Source organism: Dasypus novemcinctus, chromosome 3 (assembly GCF_030445035.2).
Source record: "Dasypus novemcinctus isolate mDasNov1 chromosome 3, mDasNov1.1.hap2, whole genome shotgun sequence".
Taxonomy (NCBI): domain Eukaryota; kingdom Metazoa; phylum Chordata; class Mammalia; order Cingulata; family Dasypodidae; genus Dasypus; species Dasypus novemcinctus.
The window spans coordinates 170,749,030-170,767,522 of NC_080675.1; the positions used below are offsets into that span (position 1 = coordinate 170,749,030).

General features: G+C 37.8%; 1 protein-coding gene across 2 annotated transcripts in view; it reads left to right on the plus strand.

Annotated features, from left to right (window-relative positions):
• Window positions 1–18,493, plus strand: part of FANCI (FA complementation group I) — a 94,450-nt gene that overhangs the window by 38,987 nt on the left and 36,970 nt on the right. For both annotated transcript variants that reach the window (XM_058294668.1, XM_058294669.2), the window contains exons 11-18: window positions 2,920–3,012; window positions 3,647–3,783; window positions 7,681–7,861; window positions 9,522–9,609; window positions 12,471–12,601; window positions 13,081–13,151; window positions 14,569–14,683; window positions 16,521–16,643. In XM_058294668.1, coding sequence (XP_058150651.1) covers window positions 2,920–3,012; window positions 3,647–3,783; window positions 7,681–7,861; window positions 9,522–9,609; window positions 12,471–12,601; window positions 13,081–13,151; window positions 14,569–14,683; window positions 16,521–16,643 — 939 coding nt within the window. The remainder of the gene's footprint in view (window positions 1–2,919; window positions 3,013–3,646; window positions 3,784–7,680; window positions 7,862–9,521; window positions 9,610–12,470; window positions 12,602–13,080; window positions 13,152–14,568; window positions 14,684–16,520; window positions 16,644–18,493) is intronic.

Genomic DNA, 18,493 nt, shown 5'->3' on the forward strand with positions numbered 1-18,493 from the left:
GCATGGCAAAGGACAGAGTTAGAGCTTTTGATGCATGGGTTCTTGATGTTGGAGCTTGATGCTGAACCTGGAGCTGCAGGAAGTAAGCTCACAGAGGAAAGAGAAGCCAGCCCCAGGAAGAAGCAAGCCCTGAGAAGAAAGAAACCTTGAAGCCAGAGAAAAGCAAGACTCTGGAAGGGAGAAACCCAGGAAGCCTGAACCTTCACAGCTGATGGCATCCATCTTGCTCCAACACGTGAAACTAGACCTGGTGAGGGAAGTAACTTATGCTCTATGGCCTGGTATCTGTAAGCTCCTACCCCAAATAAATACCCTTTATAAAAACCAACCTATTTCTGGTATTTTGTATCAGTACCCCTTTGGCTGACTAATACCAAATTTGGTACCGAGGCGTGGGGAAGTGCTTTTGCAACTACCAAAATGCTGGAACAGTTTTATAAATTATGGGTATTTTTTGGACGAATTGTGAGATGCTTGATGGAAAAGGCCTAGATTGCTTTGAAGAGACTGTTGATAGCAATATGGATGCTAAAGAGACTTTTTATGATGCCATAGAAGCAAATGATGGAACTATTATTGGAAACTGGAGGAAAGGCCATCCATGTTTTAAAGCTGCAGAAAACTTAGCAAGATTAACTCCTGGTGTTTTCGGGAGGGCAGAATTTGAAAATGGCGAGCCTGGGCCTTTAGGTGAAGAAATTTCCAGAGTAAACCCGGAGAATGCGACTTGGCTTCTGCTTGCAGCTTATAGAAAATGCTAGATGAGAGAGAGATGCTGAGGACTGAACTGTTGGGTACAAGAAAATAAACTGATTCTGGAAATTCTAAGCTTCTAGAAATTAAGCTTCCAGATGAAAGTGCACCTTTGGAGGACTTAACTAAACTTGGAACTGATAAATGAAGATTGAAGATGTAGTTACTGGGAAAGACTTATGGGAAGTCTTACTGTCTGATGGCTTGGACCCCTGCTTCCTGTGTGTTAAGCAAGCAAGGTTTTTGAGAGAGCTATGATGGAAACCACCGTCAGCCTGGAATAAAAAGGACATAGAAAGGAGAGATTGAAGGAGAAAGAGCTTCAAAAGGAAAACCATGAAAGCTGAAATCTGGAATTAAGACATTGCCTTGGGCCAAGAGAAGAACCCCGCTCATGTGTACAGAGAGGGTAAGTTTGCCCCAGCAGTTGAAGAGGGTGGATGGTCCTCTCCGATGTTCTGGGAGAGTTTTGTTGCCCCAGGGTGCTAAGAAGGTGGAGCATATGCCCCAAGGATTAGGGTGGTTAAGGTCAGTACCCCAAAGGTCTGAGAGGGGTGGACCTGCCCCCCAATGGATTAGGGAAGGCCAGGTGGTCAACTTGTTGCTGTGAGTGGGCTGAGCCTGTTTGTCAAAGGTTAGGGGGAATGTTATCTTCACATCTCTGTACTAGGGGGGGTTAAGACTCTAACCCAAAGATTGGGTAAGGTGTGGCAATAACCCCAACACACTTAGAGGGTGAGATGTGGAGCTTGGTTGACACCGAGATGCTTGATTAGAGTGGAACCAAGAAAATGGCTTTTGGGCAAGCATGTGGAAAGGGTGGGTTCCCATGAGGCACCAAGGAAAAGAAATCATCATCTTAAGAATGACTCTCGACTGAAATGGAATAGAGGATGCCCTGCAGGCTTACTGAACTGTAGAGGATGGGTGACTCATCTTTCCCTTCCAATTTCTCCTTATTGTAATGAAAATGTTTATCCTTTGTCCATTTGTGTATTGGAAATCCCTAAATTGTAGGTTTCAGAGGTCTATAGCAGATGAGATTTTGCCCCAAGACAAACTGTATTTCTTTAAATTGATTGTGATATGATTTAGTACTTGGATTGTTACTGATTTAAGGTTTATTTGCATATTGTAATTTTTTTTGGAATTCAGAGGGTGGAGTATAGCAGTTTGATAAAGTTATGAATTCCAAAAATAGATATTGGATTATGTTTGTAATCTGGTCTTTTACTGGGCATGGTTGAGTTATGATTAGGGCTTTGATTGGGCCACATCATTAGGGCATTGAGTCCCCACCCCTTGGAGGGTGGGGGCACAGATAAAAGGCATGGCAAAAGACAGTTGGAGCTTTTGATGCAAGGGTTCTTAATGTTGGAGTGTGGTGCTGAAGCTGGAGCCGCAGGAAGTAAACTCAAAGAGGGAAGAGAAGCCAGCCCCAGGAAAAAGCAAGCCCTGGGAAGAAAGGAACCTTGAAGCCAGAGAAAAGTAAGACCCTGGAAGGAAGGAACCCAGGAAGCCTGAACCCTCACAGCCGACAGCAGCCATCTTGCTCCAACACGTGAAAATAGACCTTGGTGAGGAAAGTAACTTATGCTTTATGGCCTGGTATCTGTAAGCTCCTACCCCAAATAAATACCCTTTATAAAAACCAACTGATTTCTGATATTTTGCATTAGCACCCCTTTGGCTGACTAATAACAACCGCCCTATTATTAACACCTTGCATAAGTGTGGAACATTTGTTACAATTGATGAAAGCACATTTTTATAATTGTACTATTGTAGTCCATGCATTAATTTAGGGTTTACTTTGTGTTAAGCAGCTGCATAATTTTTTTTCAAAGATTTTATTCTAGTACCATATATACAACCTAAAATTTCTTCTTTTGGCCACATTCAAATATATAATTCAATGGTATTAATTACATTCACAATGTTGTGCTACATCACCACCACAATTTTTCCATCATCCAAATAAGTACTACCTTAATACCCATTAGAATGGGTGTTATATAGACAGACAATAACAAATGTTTTATTATAAAAGGTTTATAGTTTTAGCTCTTATATTAAGGTCTCTTATCCATTCAAGAACCTATGTTTAAGTAGGTTATGTCATCTTTTAAGATGTAACTAATGTCTTTTCTGGTTTATCTATTCTAGGCAGGACAGCAAGGAGATCCCAGTACGAACTTGTGTCCCTTCAGCATTGCCCTCCTTCTCTCTTTAACAAGAATACAAAGATTTGAAGAACAGGTATTTATTAGTAGCTGTTTGGTTCTTTCTGTTGTGCATAAGGAGGAGTATAAGAGTATTTTTTTGTTGTTATCCTTCATTTTTAATCCTTTCCAGTAGTTCTTCTGTAAGCCATGTAGCCCTTTGTTGTTCCCTGGGGACTGCTGGAAGATTTCTTCAAGAATTGGTTTATACCTCCATTTCCTATTGTGTGATAAGAGGGGTAAGGTGGGAATAAGAATGGAAGCACATGACATAGGCCAAGTAGCAAAAATGGGAACTGTAGTTGGATATTCGCCAACAGTTTTATTATGTTATAGCTTTTCAAGAAATTGTCCCTGATTGAATTGAAAGTAATTAATTAGAATAGGTTAGTTGCAAAGATGAAAATAAAAACCTTTGCCCTTTTTTCTCTTAAATCTTTCCTGGTTGTAGGTAATAGTAATATAGGCTTTTAGCACTTTTCTCTCTTAAGGAAGACCTGTCTTTATCTCTTTTAAATTATCCCTGAGAGTCATCATTTTTGTATTTTACTTGTCTAGTGAAACAGTTTTCATAAGAATATGAGTGAAAGTAAGTAGGAACAGTTAAATGGTTAAGATAAAATAGTATGAGCTATTTTTGCTTCATTTTCTTATTTCTTTAATTATATTAGGTGTTTGACTTTTTAAAAACTTTGGTTGTGAAAAGCTTTAAGGATCTTCAGCTCCTCCAAGGCTCAAAATTTCTTCAGACTCTAGTTCCTCATAAATCTTGTGTTTCGACCATGATCCTAGAAGTGGTAAAAAATAGGTAAGTGGGTAAGCCATACCTCTATAGATTTCATAAGGTATTTCATGTTAGAAAAGACAGTGTAGTTCCAAACTTACAAAAAAACTGATACCTACAGGTGTTGATATCATATATCAAGGTTTAATCTCTTAAAATTGGGCAAGCAAGCTTTTCCTGTATAGAAAGATCCTTGACTTCTCAGCAACCTTGATAGCAAGAATATAAAACTGAGGTAGGTACTTAGCTCTTCCAATGATATTACAACTCTTTATTGGCCTGAGTAATTGACTTTATTTAGGCGAATAAAAAACATTAAGAGTTTTATTTACTTTGATTTTTGGAGTTTAGGGGCTGATGTTGAAATTGAACTATTGATTAGCAGTTTTAGCCAAATACTCCTTGTCCATGGAGAGAGAATATAATGTCTTGAATTAAAACAACAAACAAACATCAGACATTTATGGTTAGACAAATCTGTTTATAACCACATGAAAAGAGTAAGAACCATTGGGATGGTATTTTAATGTCAGGATATACATTAGCTGTTACAACAGTCTTTACTATCCATGCTTTTTTTGTGGATTAATTATATTGGGAATATTCAGGGAATATTGAGGCTGTCGAATTATGGAGACTGGGACGAAAAGCACAGATAGTGGTGAGAACCACACTACAAGCACTTGAAAGATAGTTCTTATGGCGTAAGCCAAGAGGAGAACATGAGGTAGTAGATATCATAAACAGTACAGTATTCCTCCATAGTCTGCTGCATTCAGCTACATCATTGTACTTTGTGATTATCTACAATACTTTGAGGTGCAAAACCATTAATGTGCTAGAAAAAAATTATCTGTGAATAAGTACAACTTCCAGGTTACATTGACTCCCTGTGTGCCAATCATGTATGCGCTCTTTCATGTTAAAGGTTGACGTTTTATAGAAAGCCACCTATGTCCTTCCCCTCCCTTCAAGTTCCACGTTAAGGAAAAGCATAACAACTTTGAGGTTCTCTTATTCCTTCTTGTTACCTTGCATGTTAAGATTCTTGTTATCAGACACTTACTTAGACTTTATAATACATTTTACTGGTTTCTTTAATCACCTCTACTTTTGAATCCCATATTTTTCTCTTCAAAATTATGCAGTGATTTTATAATTTTTGCAATAATTCTTTCTGAGATGGTTTGTGGATAGTAAACTTTCTAAATCTTTTCATATCCAAAAATGTCTGTATTTTGCCCTCCCACCTGAACAATAGTTTGACTAGGTGTAAAATTCTAAGTTTATAATCATTTTTTAAGTCATTTTATTTTTTTTTTATTTTTTACCCACTCCACCCCCCCCTCCCCCCCCCCCCCGAAGAGGGGCTCCCTTGTCTGTGTGCCATTGTTTGCTCTTTTTCTTTAGGAGGCACTGGAAACTGAACCCAGGACCTCCCATGTGGAAGGTGGGCACCCAATTGCTTCAACCACATCTGCTCCCCCAAAAATCGTTTTTCATTGTCTCTTTGCATCAAAATTACTGATGAGAGAAGTCCAATGAATATTTGAATCTATAACATTGTAGATAGTCATTTTTTCATGAAAACTTTAAGATTTTCTTTTGATCCTTTATGTTCTGAAATTTAACACAATTTATGTAAGTTATTTTTTCATTTATCCTGCTTAGTACTTGGTGGATTCTTTCTCTGTGAGGGAAAGTTTGTCTCCCTCCCTACTACTCCCTAAGTGCTGGAATATTTATCTTCTTTTATTTTGAGTAATCTCTTCCATTTTTCTCTCTCTTCTCTCCTTTTAGATGTTGGAATTTCTTGATCTATATACCCTATCTCTTTATTTTTCTTTTATGCTTTTCGTATTTTTATTGTGCAAAATTCTACAAAAGTCTTTGAGGTCTTTCAGTGCATTCATTTATTTTTCAGCAGTATCTCTTTTGCTCGTAGGCCCATCTATTGAGTTTTTTACTTCACCAGTCATGTTTTTCATTTCCAGAATTTCTAATTGGTTCTTTTTTTCATAACAGTGTTTTTTGTTTCATGCTATAATATTATCTTATTCTGAGGATATTCATTTGACTTTTAAAATCTTCTTTTGTTTTGTTAATCTTTTTCCTCAGTTTTAGTTCCCTTTGTTGAATTTGGTACTTCTCTTTTAAGGTGGTATTTTTCTTTGTATTAGAAGGTTATTGATTGTGTCCCTATCAGTGTTTTTGGCATTTCCCATTAGTGTGCTGTATCTATTTAATACAACAGTCCATCCATCTCTGTGACTTGGGGATAGTGGGAGGATGTACTAAGGACTAATTTTCTAGGTATGCAGTCTCCCTCATCCTCCGGCATGTTGCCATTCTTCCAGTGCTACCCCTGCTTCCCAGACCCAAGTACACCACCTGGTATATCTGCCCTTGGAGCTACTCCTACATTTTGCACCATAAAGTCTATGGGTCCTTTTTTAAATTATCCTATATACCTTTTACTTTTTAAGACTTCTTCATAATTTCTGGTCGGCCATAAATACCTCTTCTTATTTTTCCACACTATTATTGACTCTGTATATACCATGGAATATATATATGTATTTTTTTCTTTTACATGTTCAAAAAAATACATGTGTATATCTTTTCTGTCATTTGTAAATATTTAGGATAGGAATAATGGAGCATATGCTTAGTCTATTACCTTGATCTCTGCTCTCCAGAGCACAAATAATACTAAAATCTGTTGAAATGTTATGAGAATCTGTTCACAAACTCTCTCCTTTATTCTTTGGTGCTACATTCTATTTTGTTTGTGTGTGTGTGGTTTTTTTTTGTTGTTGTTTTTAATGTGGTTGCATCATTGTCTTTTTGGTACATCGCTTCACTGTAGTGGGGGCCTGTGCCTCTCTCTGCAGGTCTGGAATGCCTTTCTTCTTTTTTTTTTTAACAGGAGATCCTGGGGATCAAACATGGGTCCTCCATATTGTAAAACGGGAGCTTAATTGCTTGAGCCACAGCCACTTCCCACTATATTATATTTTGTTGCTATTTAGCAAATAGATATAATGATGTAAAGGTTATTTTAAGCATATTACTTTCAGTGTAGTGGATATCATTATGAGATATGAAATCACCAAGGGTTCTACTGCTCTACAAAAGGTTATTGGTAGTTTTAGCTCATGATGTTGAAACCAGATCATTCATCCATTCATGCCATACATTTTTACTGAGTGCCTTCTGTGTTCCAGCCTTGTGCTAGGTTATAAGGGTGAAAATCTGACTACAGTATGTTCTCTCTACCCTTCAGAATCTCAGTTTAGGGAGGGAGACAAACTTCTAAATGTGTGTGTATATACTTATATATATGTAAATAAATGTTTTTAGTGTCATGCAGGAGTAGAAGATGAAGCATTTGACTCCTGCTTGTGAAATCTTGAATGGAAATCTCAAATGGTCATTAAATTGTGAAACATGCCAGTTTCTTCTGTATATTTTTAAATATTTTCTTGATTCTGGAATTTCCCAATGTTATATTTGTTGATGAAACCCACTCGCTGCCATTCTTATAACTATATGTACATCTAGGAACTTGGAATTCTGTCATGTAAGGATGCAAGAAAAAAGGTTCATGTGAGGGTTGTGTTAATAATTATCCAGGGGAAGTGGATATAGCTCAAATGATTGAGTGCCTGCTTCCCATGTATGAGGTCCCAGTAGCTCCTAAAAACAAAAACAAACAAGGAAGCAAGCAAACAGCTCCAGGGAGCTGGTGTCGCTCACTGGTTGAGCACTGGCTTTCTACGTATGAGGTTCTGGGTTCAGTTCCCACCCCTGTACCTCAAAAAAGTTATCCAGATCAAGTTTGAGAAGTATGTAACATGCAGTGAGTATAAAGATACCTTAATAAAATTTCCTTTTCAACTAAATTTTGTTTTCTTGCAGTGTTCATAGTTGGGATCATGTTACTCAGGGCCTGGTAGAACTTGGCTTCATTTTAATGGATTCATATGGCCCAAAGAAGATTTTTGAAGGTAAAGCTTTTAAAACCAGTTCAGGTCTTTCTCAAGTGCCAGTCCAGCAAGCATGTAAGCTAGGAGCTAATATCCTGTTGGAAACTTTTAAGGTGAGACTCTAATTTAGCAACCATTCCCTAATTTTGTTAATGATACTGTTTTCTAGAGCATAACATTTATCTGCATATTTAGGGACAAGGACATCTGAGTATACTGCAGGTAATGGGGGAAGGGGTTAGAGTGGTATTGAAACATTATAGATCCAGTTTTATGGAATACTTACTTTCTCATCCTTTATAGTTTTTATTTATTACACTAATTCTTATTGTTTCTGGCCATTTCTGAGAAGTTTGAATAGGTACCTTTCCCATGGTTTTCTTTTCTTCCTCTAGCAATAAATCTTTTTTGGACATTGTTTTTGTTTTGCTTTTATGCTACTGTCTTACAGAAAAAATAATCTTTTAGGCTACTGTAGAACATCATACTTTTAAAAATCATTGTTTTTTGAGGAACCCAAAATTTACCTTTTTTTACTTTTTTTTTTTTTTTTTTTTTTTGCGGTATCAGGACCAGAGATTAATCCCTGGACCTTGGTTATGGGAAGGTGGCACTCAGCCACTGATCCATATCAGCTCCCCTGAGTTGTTTTTCATTTGTTTGCTTGTTGTTTATTTTTAGGAGGCACCGGGAACTGAATTCGGGACCTCCCATGTAAGAAGCAGGCACTCAACTGCTTAAGCCACATCCTCTCCCTTTTTTGACATTCTCACCAAATTATGACCATCACTTCAATTTTAATTACTGAAACAGCTTTCAAAAAGTTATTTCCTTTCAATTTAAAAAAACCTAGATCACATCTGTGGCTAAACTACTTTACTAGTGATTCCTCTAAGTCATCCTCTTGACATTTCATTGTTTAATGTAGTTGCAAGCCAGAAGTATCTGCAAAAAATGTTATTTGGAAGCTAATCTAAATATAAATCTAGTGTTCTGATCCAGAATTATGAAGTGAATTCCATAGAATAGTCTTTGAGAGTTCTAAGTAGATTTGATTATATAAATGATTCTTCTTAACAGCAAGCTGATTAAAAACATTCTCAGACTAAGACTTGAATAGTTTCTTTTTAAGTTCATATTCTTCAAAATTAGAGCATTTCCATTTGATTTCACATAGCCGTTGGCATTGTTTAAGCTTCTGTAGAGTAATTGGCTACTGCTAATCTAACCATTAGTCTAAAATCTCAAAAGAAATTAGTACCCCAAAGTAATCAAGTTCAAATAATCGTTTTAACAGAAATTCATGTGAAAATTCAGAACTGACCTTTTTGAGGCAACTACTGTGCTCTAGAAACTAAGATGTTGGTAAAGATTTTTTTTTCAGATTTCTAGCAATTTCCATGGGCTTTTAAATTTAAATTTTAAAATTATTTCATTATTAGATTTAATAAATGTTGGCTTGCTGTGGATACCTGTGTAGAGTTATTTCTACTTGATACGGGACATTTGTAGCATTACTTTTTTGTGATAAGTACTTTTAAACTAATAAACATGATAGTTTGTACTGCTAATGATTCATCTGAGCAAAGAATGAGGGCAGAGTTGTGATCTCTCTCCGGCTGATTCACATTGTATTTCTGATTTGTCCTTGAAATAAACAGTCAAATCTTACCCGTATCCAAACCTGTCTTCATTCTGCCTTAACGTGCATTCATGCAATTGTAAGCAACAATTTTATTTTATTCATTTTATTGGTTCTTTTTTTCTTTTTAGATCCATGAGATGATTAGACAAGAAATTCTGGAGCAAGTCCTCAGTAAGGTTGTTACCAAGGCATCCGCTCCCATCGGTCATTTCTTAGGTATTGAGGTGTTTTGTTTTGTTCTGTTTTTTTGCTAGAGAGGTTATAGGTTTGCAGAAAAGTCATGTGTAAAATACAAAGTTCCTATATACCACACTATTATTAACAACTTGCTTAGAGTGTTACATTTATTACAATTTATAAAAGAATATTTTTATATTATACTATTAATTATACAATCCAGGAAAACGGACTTTGGCCCAGTGGTTGGGGCGTCCGTCTACCATATGGGAGGTCTGCGGTTCAAACCCTGGGCCTCCTTGACCCGTGTGGAGCTGGCCATGCGCAGCGCTGATGCACGCAAGGAGTGCCGTGCCACGCAAGGGTGTCCCCGCGTGGGGGAGCCCCACGCTCAAGGAGTGCGCCCGTGAGGAAAGCCGCCCAGTGTGAAAAGAAAGAGCAGCCTGCCCAGGAATGGCGCCGCCCACACTTCCCGTGCCACTGACGACAACAGAAGCAGACAAAGAAACAAGAGGCAGCAAAAAGACACAGAAAACAGACAACCAGGGGAGGGGGGGAATTAAATAAATAAATCTTTAAAAAAAAAAAATTATACAATCCATCATTTACAATAGCGTTGATATCTTTTATTTTTCCCCTTGTTTGCCATTTCTGATCCTTTTCAGTTCTTTGTTGATCCAGATTTCTGTGGTTACTGTCTGATTTTATTTTCTCTCTAACTGAAGGACTGCCTTTCACTTTTTTTTTTTTTAAGGTAGTAGGGATTGAACCCAGGACCTTGTGATGGGAAGTGGACACTCAACCACTTGAGCTACATCCATGCCCCTTTAACATTTCTTTGCATTGCTGACCTGTTGTTGATAAATTCTTTCAACTTTCGTATATCAGAAAAAATGTTTCCATGTTTTTGAAAGATAGGTTTACTGGGTATAGAATTAACAGGTTTTTTGTTTTGTTTTTAAGATTTGTTTAGTTTATTTCTCTTCCCTCCCCTCATTGTTTACACTTGCTGTCTGCTTGTTGTGCACTCTGTGTCTGCTTGCCTTCCTTTTAGGGCACTGGGAACTGAACTTGGGACCTCCCATATGGGAGGGAGATGCCTAGTCACTTGAGCCATATCCACTCTTCCTACTTGTGCCTCTCGTGTTTCCTCATTGTGTCTTCTCGTTGTATCTCCTTGTTGCATCATCTAGTTGTGTCATCTTGGTTCACCAGCCTGTTGCACCAGCTCACCATCTGGCTTGTCTTCTTTAGGAGGCACCAGGAACCAAAGCTGGGACCTACCATGTGGTAGGTGGGTGCCCAACTTCTTGAGCTACATCTCCTTCGCCATTTGTGTTTGTTTCTCTTTTTGTAAAATGCCTTTTTTCCTTTGGTTGTGCTTTTAAGATTTTCTCTTTATCAATGATTTTAATAATGATGTGACTTGGTGTCATTTTCACATGTTGTGGTTTTTTGGGTTTTTTTTTAATATTCCCCCCCTTGCGGCTTTTTTTTTGCGTGCTTTCTGCTCTCTGTGTCCATTAGCTGTGTGTTCTTCTGTGTCTGTATTTGTTTTTATTTTCCCCTCCCCCATTGTGGCTTGCTTGCTGTCTGCTCTCTGTGTCCATTCACTGCACGCTCTTCTGTGTTCTCGCTTGTCTCCCTTCCTTGTTGTGTCACCTTGCTGAGTCGGCTCTCCATGGCGCTTGGGGACCAGTGGCACTCCACGGCTCCTGTGGGCTGGGCAGCTCTCCGCAGTGTGTGGGTGAGCCTGCCTTTACAAGGAGGCCCCGGGATGCGAACCCAGGGCCTCCCATAGGGTAGACGGGAGCCCAACTGATTGAGCCATAGCCACTTCCCTCACCGTGTTTTTTATACTTGGGATTTGTCAAGCTTCTTAGATCTTTGTGTTTATAATTTTCATGAATTTTTTAAAAAATGTCTTTCCTGTCTTACCTTAATAAATTCATGTTTTCTTTATCATCTTGAACAAATGAAGTATATTTATTTCAGCTATTTTAATGCCCTTGTCTAATAGTTCTATCATCTGTGTTATTTCTGACCTGTTTTTGAATGATTTCCTTCTCATTAAGGGCCATATTTTCCTGTTTCTTTGCATGCCTGGTGATTCTTTATTGGATGCCAGATGTTGTGGATTTCATGTTTTTGATTGCTGGGTTTTTCCCACATTTAAATACTCTTGAGCTTTAAGTTTTTTTGGAAGTTACTTAATGCATTTGCTACCTATTTTTTGGTTTTATTAGGCAAGACCAGGTAGCCTTTAATTTGGTGCTAATTTAGTCCCACTACTGAAGCAATACCCTTCTAAATACTCAGTCTTGTGTAAAGTGAGGTCTCTTCACTCTGGTTGTTGTAAATATAAAGTATGTCCAATCCTTTTTGACTTTAGAGAATTGATTCGCCTGCTCCTTTCCTGAAATCTCAAATCTGCCTTTTTAACTCAGGAAGACCACTAGACTCTGGTTTCCCCTCCCTGTGCTGCTGCCTAGAAACTCTCCAGGCAGTATAAACTGGGGCAATCATAAAGTTTACCTTACTTATTTCCCTTCTTTCAGGAATCAGTCCTGCACTACTTATTGTCCAGTGTCTGAAAATTCATAAATATTTAATGAATTATTTTAGGTTGGAAATAATAATATATTGTGTGCTACTTGTCTAGGCAGTGTAATGGTGTCTACCTTTTTTTAAGACAGTTTAATTTTTATACTCTTAATACTGTTACAGGTTAAAATATCCTGTTTACACTAGAAAAAGTATAAAGGATCAGCAGAAAGTTATATTACAATATAATTGACTTAAGAAAAGACTTTTACTTTTTCTTTCTCCATATTTTTTTCTCTTTTACTTGAAATATCTTTTGTTATTTGAGTCAACTGATTGGAAAGTCTCTTTTTCAGACCTGCTTTCAAATATCATCATGTGTGCACCCTTAGTTCTTCAAAGTTGTTCTTCTAAAGTCACAGAAACCTTTGACTATTTGTCCTTTCTGCCACTTCAGACTGTCCAAGGGCTGCTTAAGGCAGTGCAGGTAAGTTTTCTGATTCCTACATAGCCTGCTAAAACTGAGGTTTAACTATCTAATGAAAGTCTGATGTATTTATTTATAAATATTTATGCCTTATAAATCCTATTCCCTTGATTCTGAAACATAAAACTTTGTATTAAAAGTGCAGGAGCACTGTGCACTCTGTTTTCCTGATTCATTCCTTCTTCATATCACTGTACTCTCTCCTTTGACTCATTTTCATATTAATGAAGTAATGGAGAGTCTCTTAGAAAATTATTAATTGAGGACAACAGATTAACAAAAGCATTTGCAAACAGTTTCAATTTAGTATTTCAAGCTGAACTTTTGTCTTTATCGTTAAGTGTAATAAACATTGAAACATGTATATAAAATAGAACCAAAGATCCTTATACTGCCAATTGGTAATAGTATTGGGTAGAAATGATCTAAGGCTAATAAGCAAATGTACTATATTTACCCATTGATTCTTCCTCCTTCAGCCCCTTCTCAAAGTCAGCATGTCAATGAGAGATTCCCTGATACTTGTCCTTCGGAAAGCTATGTTTGCCAGGTATGTAGCACTCCTTGGATCATAGGGAATGATGCCTCCTAATGTTGGGACTGAAAGTCAGGTTTGCCATATACCAGTATAATCTGTTGGCAGAAGTTGTGAAAATCCCTAACCTAACAGAGCACTTTGGTCATAGAAGGCTTTGTGCTAAGTGCTTCATTTGCTTTATCTCATTTATTCCTCTAGAGCAACCCTGTGAAGTGAAAACTATTGTAATTCCCATTTTACAAATAAGGAAATTTAGAGAGGTGACTTTCCAAAGGCCATACTGTAGTAGGTGGTGAAACTAAAATTTGAACTCAGATCTAACATCAGAGCTTGTGATCTCAAATGCCCTGCTATACCACCCCTAGAATAAGGCTCCAGGGCAAAATAATCTGAAACCTGAGCTGGCAACAGTTCAGCAGAGGGAAACACCTTAATTTAGAAGACTATATTCAAGAAACTCAATTTAATGAACTTCAGAATTGTGGACTACTCACTAGTAGGCCAAGTAGATTGTTGAGAGAGCTGAATTCTGTTTGGGGCTCAGCCAGTGCTTCTTGGACTCTATTTCTTTGTATATAAGCTAGGGATGATAATACTATCTCCTAAAAATACTTTGAAACAAATAATATTTGGAAAGAATTTGGTCCTTTTAAGGATAAGATGCCCAGTAAATATCACATTGGCCATATTGTAATACACTCATGGCAGTTGAGAGGAACATCTAATAAGTAGCCATATGCTATTTATTATCCCTATTCTAGAATTGCCCATTTTTTTTTGTTACTGCTCACCCAAAGGTATGGCTGTAGGCTGACATGTTGTAACAGCTGTTAACATGAATTAATCTTTGAACCTCGGTGAGAAGATGGATCGTCATTTTTTGTGGATGAAGGGTTTACATGGCACCAAGCACTGACTGCACTCTTCTGTGAAGAAAGGGATCACATAAATGGAAGCACTACTTCAGACAGGAGAAATAAAAAAATTTCTATTCAGTACTTACGTTTGAGTTGCCAGCCCACTGTACAGCCCTCTCATCACTCTGATCCTCATTCCCAGCATGGGCTTGTCAGCAGGATAGAAGAAACTACAGAGAGTGTCATGAGTTTAGACAATGAAAAAAATCAGGGGAGCAGATGTTGCTCAAGCAGTTGAGCGCCTGCTTCCCACTTAAGAGGTTCCCGGTTAAAGCCTTGGCCCAGTACCTCAAAAAAAAAAAAAAAAATCAGCTGAATTCTTGTACTGCTAATTGCTTTGAACAGCTGATGCCTCATTTTGGGTATATCAATTCAGTTTGTTTTGCTCTATGTTTCATGGTTTATACATATTCCTTCTTTGTACAGAACTAACTATATATTTCTGATCCAGAAGCCTTTCCTGTGAAATTAGTACTGTTTGTTAATTTATTTTCTCTCTATTCCTGAGCTAGCCAGCTTGATGCCCGGAAATCTGCAGTTGCTGGATTTTTGCTGCTCCTGAAGAACTTTAAAGTTTTAGGCAGCTTGTCGTCCTCTCAGTGCAGTCAGTCTATTGGTGTCAGTCAGGTAAGGATGGCTCATTGTCTTTCACTAGTCAGTGCACTGATACAGGAGTTGAGGATATGCCAGCTGTTTTCTTTTACTCCTATTCTTGTTATAAGAATGATCCTGAAACGGCAAGTCTTGTGATGATGATGATGTTGATAGCAGCTAACATTTATTAATGTAAGATTTACCATATGCAAGACCTCATGGTAGTATGGTAGCCACTTGCCTCATGTGGCTGTCGAATGAACCCTTGACTGAAATGTGGCTAGTCTGAATTGAGTTATGCTGTGTGTAATTTTGAAGATTTGGTATGAAATAAAAGAATGTAAAATGCCTTGTTAATAATTGTTTATATTATACATTGAAGTAATATTTTGGATATGTTGGGTTAAATAAAATATTAAAAATTGATAATGATTTCTTTTACTTTTTTAATGTGACTAGAAAATTTAAAATTACATATGTGACTTGCATTTGTGGATTGTATTTTATTTCTCTTGAATAGCACCTTGTTTACTATATTAAGTGCTTTACATTCATTCTCATTTAGTTTTCACAGTAATTCTTTCAGGGTAGAGTTTATTATTATCCCCCTTTTAAGCATGAGGAAACTGAAGCTGAGAGGTTAGAACTTGTTCAAGGTCATTCATTAGTCAGCCAAAGGGGTGCTGATGCAAAATACCAGAAATCTTTTGGCTTTTATAAAAGGTATTTATTTGGGGTAGAAGGTTACAGTTACCAGGCAATAAAGCATAAGTTACTTCCCTCACAAAGTCTGTTGCCACGTGTTAGAGCAAGATGGCTGCTGACATCTACAAGCGTTCATGCTTCCTGGGTTCCTCTCTTCCTGGGGCTTGTTTCTTTCCAGGCTCAGCTGCCCTGCTCTCTCCACAAGGCCAGCTGTAGACTGTCAGGTGAATGGCTCTCTTCCCAGGGCCCCTGCCTTGTCTATGGAGCAGTCTCTATTCCTCAGTGTTCTTCACCTGCATGTTTACTTCCCAGCGCTCCAGCTCAATACTCCTCTCCAGCATCAAAAACTCCAAACTCTCTTTTCTACCATGTCTTTTCTCTGAGTCCCCACCTACCAGCGGGGCGGGGCAGGGGAGGGGGCAGGAATGCAACATCCTACTGATGTGGCCCAATCAAAGCCTTAATCATTATTTAATCAAGTAAAGGTGAAACTTCTGAATGCAATCCAGTGTAATATGCCCAGAGGGATAGATCAGTTTACAGACATAATCAGTATTTCTTTTTGGAGTTCATCAATAATATCAAACTTCCAGTCATTAACCAATAATGGATGGAGCTAGGATTTGGCCCTAGTTTAATATACAGCCAGGAATAAGGATTAGGAGTTCTGATTCTATAATTGCTGGTTTTATTACATAAATCAAACAAGGAATGTCACTTCTTTGGTGATTTCCATTTCTAAACTAAAAACATCCTACCTACCTACGTATCTCAGTAATCTGTGGAAGCAAAAATAATTAAATTCTTCCAGCTACTGAAGACATTTAAAGAAGTCTTTTAGGCCTTTTAAATAAAATCCGGTATGACTACTAAATTCCAGCAGTATGAAATAATCAGTGTCTTCCTAAACAGCTGACATTGCCAAGGAAAACCTTCAGGAATGGGGAAGATTTAATTTTGTTGACGTGCTTGAAAATTCACTTAGTCCAAACCAAATCAGAATATTAGTTACACTGTTCATGGCATGGTGATGGTTATTTCTGCCTCAATCCTGAGTTTTAGCATATGGGTAAAGCTAAGTTTATGACTGAGAATGTAGGCTCATTTTATATCCTAGCAAACTGCTGTGGTAAGGTAGACATGAAACATCCTTTTTCCCTTTCAGGTCCTTGTGGATGTTCACAGCCGTTACAATTCTGTTGCTAATGAAACTTTTTGTCTTGAGATCATGGACAGTTTGAGGAGATGCTTAGGCCAGCAGGCTGATGTTCGACTCATGCTTTATGAGGTAAGTTATCAGAGTGGGAGGGGGTAACAACCACCCAAACCAGTTATCCTTTTTAATTTTTTTTTTCTGATTATTGAAGTATGATAGGAATGCTCTTATTTTGTGCAGTTAGAACCACTTGGTAATGATGGTTAGCCAAAAAGTTGATTAAGGTAGGGAATGAAAAAAAAAAAGTGGGGAGCAGGTATTGCTCAGTGGTTGAGCGTCTGCTTTGCATGTATGATGTCTTGGGTTCAATCCCTGATACCTCTTTAAAAAACAAAAAAAAAAAGGTAGGGAATCATAGGAATAGTTCAAACACTTTAAACATTTTATTTTAACTTAAAGTATTTAAATGTACTATTAATTTGTTTGGTGGTCTTTTTTTTTTTTTCCTGTCTTCTCATCTTTCTCCTCAGGATTCATTGGGATTTGATCCTGGGGACCTCTGATATGGAGAGAGGTTCCCTGTCAATTGCACTACCTCAGTTCCTGGTCTCTGCTACACTTCACCTTGACTCTCCCCTTTGTCTCTTTTTTGTAGCATCATCATCTTGCTGCGTGACTCATTTGCGCGGGCACTGACTCAACACGCAGGCATTTGGCTTGCTGTGTGTTTACTTGGCTTGCCACACAGGCACTGGCTCACCACGCGGGCACTGGCTTACCACACAGGCACTCGTGTGGGCACTCAGGTCACCACATGGGCACTTGGCTCACCACGCGGGCACTGGCTCACCACGTAGGCATGCTTTCTCTTTTTTTTCACCAAGAAGCCCCAGGAATCGAACCCAGGTCCTCCATATGGTAGGCGGAGGCCTTATCACTTGAGCCACATCTGCTTCCCTGTTCAGTGGTCTTATGATTTAATGTCAAATTCTTTTTTTCTTTGTTGTTTGTACATTGAATAGGAACCTGCTGTTTGGAAGTTCCTGCCATTTCTCTTACATAAATGATGCCTTTAATTTATTGCCTATAATTTCAAATTTCAGTTTACCTGAAGTGGTCTAAAAAGTTAAAGACACTTCAGCGGAGCTGATGTGGCTCAAGCAGTTGAGTGCCTGCTTCCCACACAGGAGATCCCGGGTTTGGGTCTCAGTCCCTCTGAAAAAAAAAAAAAAAACCAGAAGCAAAGAAACAAAAAAACCAACTCAGGAGAGCCAATGTGGCTCAGTGGTTGAACACTGGCTTCCCACATACAAGGTCCCGGGTTCAATCCCTGGCCCTAGTACCTCAAAAAAAAAAAACCACTTCAATACATAAACCTTCTCGTTGTATTTATTTTTTCCCTAACATTTTATAATGATCTTAGTACCCTTAATTCATCAAGAACTGGTTTTAGAGAATTAGCTTTATTTAAGTCTTTCTAAAACATTCAACTTAGGTGGATGAAACCTCGTTTTCTTTTTGTACCTGGTTTTCAACATTTTACAGAATCATTAACTCACGTAATTTTACTGACAGAACAATTAGTGAAAAGAGAATTGAGACAAAACTGACTTGTGGTTAGCATATAACTCAGCCAGTGGGAATACAAATGTGCGTCCAAGGAGCCTACTAATTTTTAGCGTTTAGGATGCCATGGATTTAAGCATACATGTTTCACAGAAGGAATGGAGAGCATTAGTTAATATAGATTAAACAGAGGTCAGTTCAGAGAATAATTTTTATCATACCTTCACTTTACATTCATAAAATAACATCTGTTAAGCTACAGTAGTTGCCAGGCACTGTATTAGCCACTGGGTTTTTCAAGCTTATTGGAGAAAAATTGGAAAATGCAGAAAAATATTTTTTAAAATATCAATAATCCCACCACTTATATTTATGCAAAATAGGCATCTATCATAACCTTTATATAGTGTTAATTT